This window comes from Andrena cerasifolii, chromosome 5, assembly GCF_050908995.1.
Source record: "Andrena cerasifolii isolate SP2316 chromosome 5, iyAndCera1_principal, whole genome shotgun sequence".
In the NCBI taxonomy this organism is placed as follows: Eukaryota; Metazoa; Arthropoda; class Insecta; order Hymenoptera; family Andrenidae; genus Andrena; species Andrena cerasifolii.
Genome location: NC_135122.1, coordinates 12,299,930 through 12,309,437, shown reverse-complemented (window position 1 = coordinate 12,309,437; position 9,508 = coordinate 12,299,930). Strand labels below are relative to the sequence as shown.

Genomic DNA, 9,508 nt, shown 5'->3' with positions numbered 1-9,508 from the left:
TCGTTCGGAAGCGCGTTTCGGAATGAAGCAGACACACGGCGAGAAATTGAAGAAAGCGGGGGCTGCGATTTCGCTGGCGCGTCTGCAAACATCTAGCTACTTTTATCGACAACATTCTTACCAGTCGAGGCTTTCGTTGACCAGGAAGTGATTCTACATTTCCTAGCTTCGATAAAATGTTATCGGCGGTGGTACGTTTCGTATCGATCCGTCGGGGGGTTGCAACCCCCTCGTTTACGTTCCAACCGCTACGCGTCACCACTTGTCCCAAGGGTGTTTCAAGAAGATAGAAGTTGAGGGCTGCTCTTCCTACACAGCGTTCTTCCGTCAACTTCCTCGATTTGTAACACTCTTCGCAATAATGTTTATAGAATGGTGCAATTGTATTCTTTAAAAGTACACAAAAGATTGTTTGTCAATGTTGGTAAAGACCGATGGCACGTTTCCCTGTCCGATTTTCCACATTAAAGCGCGCATTCGTGTATAGCGCGGGCAATAAACATTTGCCGCAGAAATTCCACGCTTTGACCAAATAACCGGCTCCATTGTACACAATTTCAGGCGACCACTTCTCGATGCTTGGGAGGTTTCGATACCGGTGTCTGGCAGTGCACCGTTATAATTACGGAGTAGCAATCAATTAGTACACCAATCATGCGTTGATTAAGGGGTCGATTGGAATGTAATGGGACTGTAGGTGGTCAGTGATAATTAACGTTCGTGGAAACCGCCCCCGTGCGTGCTGCGTAAAATCAAATGCTGCACGGGGGGACAGCCAGCGACGCAGGAAACGAAATATTCGTTCTGCGGGGGTTGTGATTCCAGTTCCCACACTGCCGATCTCCTCTGTAAACCCTCCGTATCGCGACTCGTTAAAATCGCGTCTGGTTAACTCAATACACCCGCGCAAAATTTCCATGCTCCTTCGTGAGAATTTATTATAAATACCAATAATAAGATAAGCCTTCGCCAAGGAAATTTTTCACCCGATTAATTGGCCGTGACTCGAAGCGGGATGAGACGTCGCGGCAGCGACGCCCCTAACTTTCAAAACATTATATTCAGGAAGGATGATCGGCCGTACCGTGGAAAAAGCGCGCGAATCGACGTTGTTTCATCGACGGCTTTAATCCGGGCACGAGTTTTATGCAATTTGTCGCCCGCGAGCGTCCGTTCCAGCCGTGTGCGTCGGTGCACGTACGATCGGGAAGATACACGGTATCCGCGCGCACACAGCCAGCCCTGCCGCCGCCAGTCAACTTTTAACGGGGCGCATTTTATTTTTATGCCGGGCTACCTTTGAAATGCAAATCGATTGTTGGCCGAGCCCCTGCAAAAAACCGAGCAATTAGCGGCAGAAACAATCCTGGCGTATTTGCACGGGTACTCATTTCGGAACTTCTCCACCGTCCACCCCCTCCTGCCCCCAACCTCTCTCCGCCCGTCCGTCACAACCCTCACTTGCCACCTACCAAACGACGCCCCCTCTTACCGACCAACCCCTGTGCCCGTCACCCAACCAGCCGGAAGTCGGCCTTCGATGCCTCGATACCGGTTCCGCGGATTTTTTTCCAATTACCAAACGGCCATCCATCTGGCGAAATTGTTTAATTAAAGCGTCGACGCGCTACGTTATTCGCGACTTTATTATCCTTTTATTACGCCGCTGGCCGATTTATGACGTTCCCGGGCGAAATTGGAACGTTAGATTGTTCGCGGGGCCGCTGAAATGGGAGGGAAAAAATATATATTGTTTTCCCGGGGTGTGGGTGCCCGTGTGTGCGTCGAGCTTTCAACGGATTACCGTTTGGTCGTATTATAATGATAAATTCGCTGGAAATGCAGAGTTTGATTGCCGGTGAACGGCGGACAAGTGGATTATATTTATAATGAACGGGCGCGGATGAAAAATATCTGCTCGATCGATGCTCGGCAGAGAAAAACTTGGCGTCGTCGTGCTACGCGAGTTTGAAAATTCCTGTGTTTAATCCCGCTCGATGACCCGGAATGTTCATTCACGGGATTACATGCGCCGTTTTTCGACTGTAAATTAGATATTTATTTATTTCATCAGAGGCTCGATCCGTGTCGACAGATTGGTAATTTTATTTCGCATAGCGATGGATACGTTAGCAGCGCGGCAAATTCTTTGGGTTTAGGGCGACGGTGGAGTCTGATCCTTACCCCAGGGACTTGTTTCATGGGCGATTTTTCCCAGGAACATGTCCTCAGGACGGGAACTGGCGATGCCGGGGCAGGGGAGAGCGGGGACAAAAGCAGAACTTTTTACATTTCGCCTAGCCTACAATCCTGTATGCTATTTTGCTCGCCCAAGTAACATGTTACCTTCGTCCTCGTAGCGACGTGTTACTTTTGTCCCCAGCCATGTTTTTTAGAATAGAACTGTTATAACATACGAACTATACAAAACTTGTTAAAATCAAAATGCAGGAACTTATAAACACATTATATAAGAACGCTCTAGTAAATAATTGATTTAATATCTATAGTTTATGTATGAATATTAAAAAAAAAAAAAAATAGGAGAAACTTACCTGAATGATCTAAATAACAAGTTCAGCTTGACCAGGGTATACGATTCGTGTTACTGCTCAGCGTCACTCAGGACAATAAAAGAGACACTATACACTTGTAACTGTATGAAGCAAACGTTTTGGAAATGTTTGTGGAAGGACGCAGATGGTGTGTTACTTTCATGACACCGTTACGTTTGTCCCCGTTCTCCTCTAACTGAGTTAACTTTCCAGTGCTGAGACTCCGTAAGTGGCTCGACTGGAAGCAATCTGTGATCGCGTCAGCTCCACCCGGGTTTAATGGGGGCGTTGGTGCGATCACCGATGTCCTAATTCTTCCTTCTTCTATGCTCTACGCGAGAACGTAGAAGAATCGTTGCCGCTAAAACACATGCCGATTTAAAGTGGAATCAAATAGAATCTTCTCTCTTTTACCCCGCTATTACTCGCTTTAACTTCTTGCCAAGTCCAGCATGAAAATTCCGCGGAAATTCGTGCCCTCGGGAGTTCAGTACGCTTCCTTGAGGCGCGCGGATTCGCGAGTGGGCACCGTTTAATCCGCCATGCGGGGAAAATTTATTTCCAGTTATTCCCGCGGGAGATGGCGACCCTTGGCGCGTGCACACGAGGTACACGCGTTTACCGTGGAGCTGCACAGGTGGTGAAGCCACCACCACGGAGGAGGAGAATCAAAGCCGAGCAGGAGAATGACCAATTAGCGTGGCCAGCAGCGTGGCAGCAGCAACGTCGGGTATTACATTAATCAGGGTGAAAAAACGAAATTTTCCCTCAGCGTATTTTCGCGTTAAGGGGGTAACCGCGACTTTCATTTAAGTTACCTAGTGGTAGCCAAACTACCCCCGGTAACTCGTTCTCCCCCCCTCCCCCCACTTTCCTCCTTCGTCCGTTCCCCACCCCAGTCTTCTCTTTTCCTCTGCAGTCTACGTCTCACGCGCTGCTCAGGAGGGTTAAACAGGAGAAAAGTGGCGACAGAGGAGGAGGACAGAGAGAGGGGTGGTGGTCGTCCACTTTGTTCATCCCCGCTCTCGGCATTTTATTCTTTCTGCTCCTTCTTTTTGCTTCTTCTGCCTCTCTTTTTTTTTTTGCCCCACCGCGACAGAAGCTGCATGGTAGGAGAGGGAAGGGTTGACGAGTAGGAAAGGCAAGGTTATTTTAATGAGAATCCCGTCCCGTTTGCGGCGCCATCTCGTTCCCTCCGCCACGCCACCGTCTAATGAACGTCCGTGCAAATATTATTTCTGCTTATGTACTTGCCAACTTAGAATGACTTTGGCTCTAATTAATAATGCTAAATAGTCGGCTTGAGTGGCGTTGCCGGAACATCCTCACCTGTGCTCCCTGCTCTTCCCCTTCGTCTGGCTCCCTTCTTCCTTTTCCTCTCGCCATGCCTATTTCCAGTTTCTGTTCTGCGTTCAGGCCTATGTGCTGGACTTAACTTATCGCCGACTGTCCGCGTAATTGGATTTGTTGGGTAAAGGAGCTCCCCAATTTCGAACGAAAACTTCCGCGCAAAAGGGACTAGAGTTCATTGGGCTACATAAGAAGTTTTCTTGAGATGCCGCTTTGGTATGGGGAGTATAATCTTTGTAACTGTACCAAAGGAAAAATAAACCTAACCCAACCTAACTTCCGCGCAAGATTTTTTATACTCGATAATGGGTCTTCGTGACGTAAGCTCGGGACAATTTTCCTTATCGTACTGCCCGATCTGTCTTATCCAAACCCAGAACTAATTCCGTCCTTGGAGAAAGATTTCAATATCAAGTCGAGTGCCCTGTGCGTACTAAAGTGAACAGATAAATGGGCAAACAAAGCGTTGCCGTTTCAAGATCAGGTCGAAGATCTTTGGCCCTGTTACAGCCGAATGCTCGGGGTATCCATTTCCATCGTAGCCACCGAATTGTCTTCGGAACTGTTTGTGGATTCCGCCCCGTTGGTTTGGTGTTTCATTGATCTGGTTGGTCTCCTAAACTGGTCTTATTCGGGTCTCTTGTCGGTTCTTTACTTTGTCGAGGCAATAAGGTTAGGCAGGCCAGGCATCGAGCAATATTAGACGGACGACGTCGGCTCTCTGAGAATTTAGGTCCTCCGCCGCTCTTATCGCCTTCCACCCTGCACCCCCTTGTACCTGTCCCTAAACAAATTTAATAAAGCCACGATTTCCGTGCCAATTTCGACCCTTAAGAGATTGCTCGCCGCCTCCAATCTCTGCGCCGCTCCGTAACGCGATGCATCATGTATATTGGTGACTTGGTCAGTTAGGTAAAATCAATTACCTGCGATGTCATTTCCTAGCACAAATTTCGTGCTCCACCCGTACAAGAACCTTCTTATATTCAACATCCCTACGAATAGCGATTCTACAATTTACAAATTCTAAATCTCGGTTGTATCGGAGCTTCAACTTGGCGAGATGTAATTAAAAAGCCCGTTTCCAAGTCGCGTCACTACGAGAGCCAGCCAGCGAACCCAATACCGAACTGTTACTGCAACAGACACTACAAAGTCCACTCTAAAGGCTCTGGCTACCCGACTAGCTCCCTCTATTTTTCCAGCCCACGGACTCTCTATTCTTCGCTGTTCGCCTAGCTCTTGACGCCTTGAATTCCGCTCAGCGGATTCAAGATCGCCGACCGCTTTCACGGCTTCTTCCCTACAACTATATCACTGTTGGCAGCCCCCTGTCTCTCCCGCTCCCTGCGCCCTCCCCGTCCCTCGACGTATTATTAGTCTTTGGAGTTAGGGAGTACGCATGGACTCGAATCTCCAGGCTCGCTCGCATGGTTAACTTGGGCAAACAGGAATTACCATTTTATTGGGCGAGTTCTGCCACCCTCTTACCGCCACCAGCCGCTTCCAACCCTCCGACGCCGCCGACGCCGCTGCCGCCGCCGCACTTCACAGCGACCCCTAACGCGACGATTGGAATACCTAATCGTTCAGGGACCATTCAGCAGCATTGTTCCAGCAGGCCGGCGTTGTTGGTGCTGTTAACGTCGAATCCTTTCACGCCCCGTCGCAGCACACCGCTTTTTCCCTGCCCTCTCACCCTACCCCACCTACGAAAAAGATAACCAGTGCGTCTGGCCGTGATCGGGAATTTTCGAGGTGGGTGGATGCGCTTTTACAGGTTTTCAAACGATCCTTTGTACCAGAGTCCTCTAGCAACGATGGGTGGATTAAGGGGACAGTCGCGTTTGTCGAATATAATTCGATTCATCGGCGAGGAGGAAATATTCGCGCACACCCCTCTTTTATTAACCCTTTCACGATCGAATATAGAGTGGCGTGTCTTTTAGTTCAATAGTTTTTTTAAAAGGTGGCAAACTTTAACGTTGCGCTTTAATGAAATGCATTTGATCCGTCAATTTTTTTCTGAAACGTAGTCGTTGAATAACTCACTGAATAGTCCGCGGTATCGATCAGAATGTCGGACAAGTGGCCTGAACGATTGCTTTAATAACCCTGCTCTCTCTCTCTCCTTCCTCCGGTATCTCGGTTTCTTCAATTTGTCCCAGGTGGATCTTCGATTTCAATTAAGTCGAAAGTAAGGCGGATAACGAGATGCACGGTGCCCCAGCTCGGCACGGTGCAACCCAGCGAGATTAATTAAAGCTTAATTGAAATCGTTCTTTGAAATGCTAATTCTTTAACAAATACGCGCGATCTCGCACGGAACAATTAAAAATCCGTGGAGCCGCGCGGCTGCGCGCCAATAACCCTCCCCCGCGTTTCCATCGAACCCCGTTCTGCGGGAGGATATTATCTCCGCGTCTCGCCGCGCTATTAACGCGTGCACGTGGCGGACGAAATAGTTGAGCGGTGCTGCGGGAAAAGACCGATCTGGACGTGATCCCCGTCGAAGAAGGACCGTTTGAAGCTGTAGAGAAAGGACGTTTCGCTGAGGAGTTTTGTAAGACGAGCGAATTTCGTCGGGGCTGTTTCGTGGTTTTATTTCGAACAGGGAGGTCGACTCTTGAAACGACGTGTGGTATGATTAAATATGTACATCAAATTTTATTTTATCACGAGCAGGTATATATACAAATAGACGTTCGGGGGTGGGTAACTGTCTACGCTCTGTCTTCACCCTCTACTTGCTCTCCTTCGACCAGCTTGGGAGCTGACTGGCGCAAGTGGATCGACTCTAAAGCTACTTGATCGTGTGACTTCGTTAAGAAAGGTGAAACACGAGTGTCCAAGTGAAATAAAGTAAAGAGGTGGTAAGATAGGATAGGTACACTTTCACCCTTCCTCCCTCGATGCGAAACGTTCCAGTGACCTCGAAGTCACCATTTCTGTTCCTCCTTTCATCCAAACACTCCCACCTCTTTCGTTCGCAGCGCCAGTCCGCTCCCGAGCTTACAGATCCGCGTACCGGTAGTCGTTTATTACGTAACTATGCACAATTTTTCACCTTAACGTATTAATACTGCAGAATATTGTGTATGTCAAAATGCGTCTGCCTCCGCCTCTGTACCTTGGAATCTATATGCTACAAGAGATATTTATCTAGTCTCTCGGAAACCACGAGGCTCGATCCAGCAGCGATACGCCTCGTTCGGCTAACGAATTCCGGGAGAAATCGCTTCGTTGAACAGAGGGCTGCGTGACACACGCCCCTGTACCAAAAAACAGATGAAAATTCACGCGACAGCCAATTTTCCTCGTTTCGCGAATTCTGCTGTCTGATACAGACGAGTGACACGTGTCGCTGCTAAACACACGTGCCAGTGCTCTCATTCACCTGACGCATCTCTCGATCTCTCGCTTCTATTCGAGGTACATGATTACCAAATAAATCATGCTAATCGTATATCGGATTCGGCAGCAGTTCGCGGAGAGAACGATCGTTCGGCTGGGTCGTTGACCCTTCGCAGTTTGTACCAATTTATTTCGCTCGAGATAGATCGTTTTGTGTGTTTATCTTGCACCGACCGATTCGATCGAGTGGCATCCCATTCCTATGCGAAAGGTCTTGCTTGGTCGTTCATCAGCACAGTTTGATTCGTGGAACCGTGTTCAGAGCACGCGCTCAAAGCACATCTCGTGGCTGTTGATCGTGTTAAGAATGCCAGCTGATGGACTCGAAATTTTGAAGAACTTTGACTCGGGGGTAGTAACTTTCGATCGAGTTTCACTCTTTGAGACGTCTACCTGGAAATCGAGTCGAAAGCATGGTGCGCACTCTTAACTCCATGATCTGAACATGGCTCGTGGCCTTGGCAAGTAACATTATACGTCGCGTGTCTCCACGAGCGAAATCGTTTCACTTCATCACGAACAACAGGGTTGCAATCCGATGCTCCTCTGTGTGCATCCAGGCGCGATTGTCTCAGACACTCGATCGGTTAACACGTTAGCCAGAGTTCAACTGAAATGTTCTTATTAATCGCGAATGATTGGTCCGACGATGTGTAACTCTGTGGAAAGGCGGTTATCCAGTTCTCTTTACCGAGATGGCACGATTTAACACTTTAATTTCTCTAAGGGTAGTGATGGCCACGAGCTAACGTGTTAGATCCAGCAACGTTCACTTTTCGAGCCGACCCTCAAACGCTCCGCATTCTTCTCCGTTCCCGGACGCGCGTAAAATAACATCCATCTCGTAAGAGTACTCTCTTCCAAGCTTCCGCGAGAATCGACTTTCGCCTCTGTTTAAAACTATATGCAATACATTACTTACTGAGCTGTACCGTTCAGGAAGTTAAAGAGGGGGGTGGTCCGTCGTAGCTCGGACAACTCGAGCCCACCGAACGGAACTTGTCTTTGGGATTTTAAATCTACTCTCCCTTCGTGACGATACAAAAAGTCTCTACGCGCCTCTAACCTTCTCCCTTATTGCACTATTTCCGTGAACTATAGTACGCGGCACCAAGCTGATCATCCCGGAACGGACTCCGTGTCTCTCTGCCACCGAGAACTCGAACGAACATGTGGCTCCTCCCGCGTATCGAAGAACGATACTACAAATCTCGTCTACCACTCAGTCAGGTAATAACCGAAGCAGAAGCCAGCCTCTGGTTCTCGATTACCGCTGAAATTAGCCTCGAACAATGATCGCCCGTGTCTCGTCGCTAGAGTCCTTGTACTTTTCATCGTGTTCGATAACCGATAAAACGTCACACTGGAATAGAACGTGTCCGTGTGGTCCACCCACCGGGGAAGAGGTGACGGGAGGACGCGTTTGTCGGTTCTGTCTGCTCTGTTACTCCGGCATTCCTCGGGGTTCGAAGGGTGGAAGGTAGAGTTGCTTCGCTTCTGGTCACGCCGGCGGTGTTAAGAGCGTGGCTACGGCGCTGTCGAACGCGGTGTGTAGCCCTCCTCGGTTGTACGTTAAACTTCAGACCATCTGCAACCCTTTGGTGATGCTCTCGACGTGCTCTTTGGCTCGCATTCTCAGAGCCTGGATGCTGGTGGTGCGTGGATCGTGGCCCGGCGGACTTGGAGGCGCTGCTGGAACGTGCCCTCCGTTCCCTATACTCGTCATCCCCGCGCTTAGGGCTCCTGTCGACAAAACGGATAGTTTCTGCGTAAACATCCTACGGATCATTGAAGAAGAATCACTATTACTGTATGCCAAACGATTTGGTATTCTAGCATTTCGATGTTTCGCGAATGCCCTAGTTAATATCGACCGATAGTACTTGCAATCATCTCGAGCGACAATGCACGTGGCTTACAAGGGAAGATCCCGAACCCGAAAATTCAAAAAATTCTGAAACTTTGTGGATTTGTAGGGGATTTCTTGCTGATTACAACGCAATTTTTTTCGCTGCCCAAAATCACTCTAAGGGGGTGAAATTTACCCCTGAAGATTCGGCTATTTTTCGATTTTATTTTATAACACACAATCCGTCAGAGATAGAAAAAAAGTTTCAAGACAAAAGTTACTTCTTTTAATTAGATTTATCAAATCGTAAAAGTTTTATCGATTGTTTAAACATTTAGAA

The 9,508-nt window shown here is 48.4% G+C and overlaps 1 protein-coding gene across 1 annotated transcript in view; it reads right to left on the bottom strand.

Annotated features, from left to right (window-relative positions):
* Window positions 1-6,567: 6,567 nt before the first annotated feature.
* The window catches only part of LOC143369079 (retinal homeobox protein Rx1), a 36,321-nt gene continuing 33,380 nt past the window's right edge, over window positions 6,568-9,508 (bottom strand). The window contains exon 5 of the mRNA XM_076812518.1: window positions 6,568-9,062. Within this exon, the coding sequence (XP_076668633.1) occupies window positions 8,899-9,062 (164 nt within the window). The 3' untranslated portion in view covers window positions 6,568-8,898. The remainder of the gene's footprint in view (window positions 9,063-9,508) is intronic.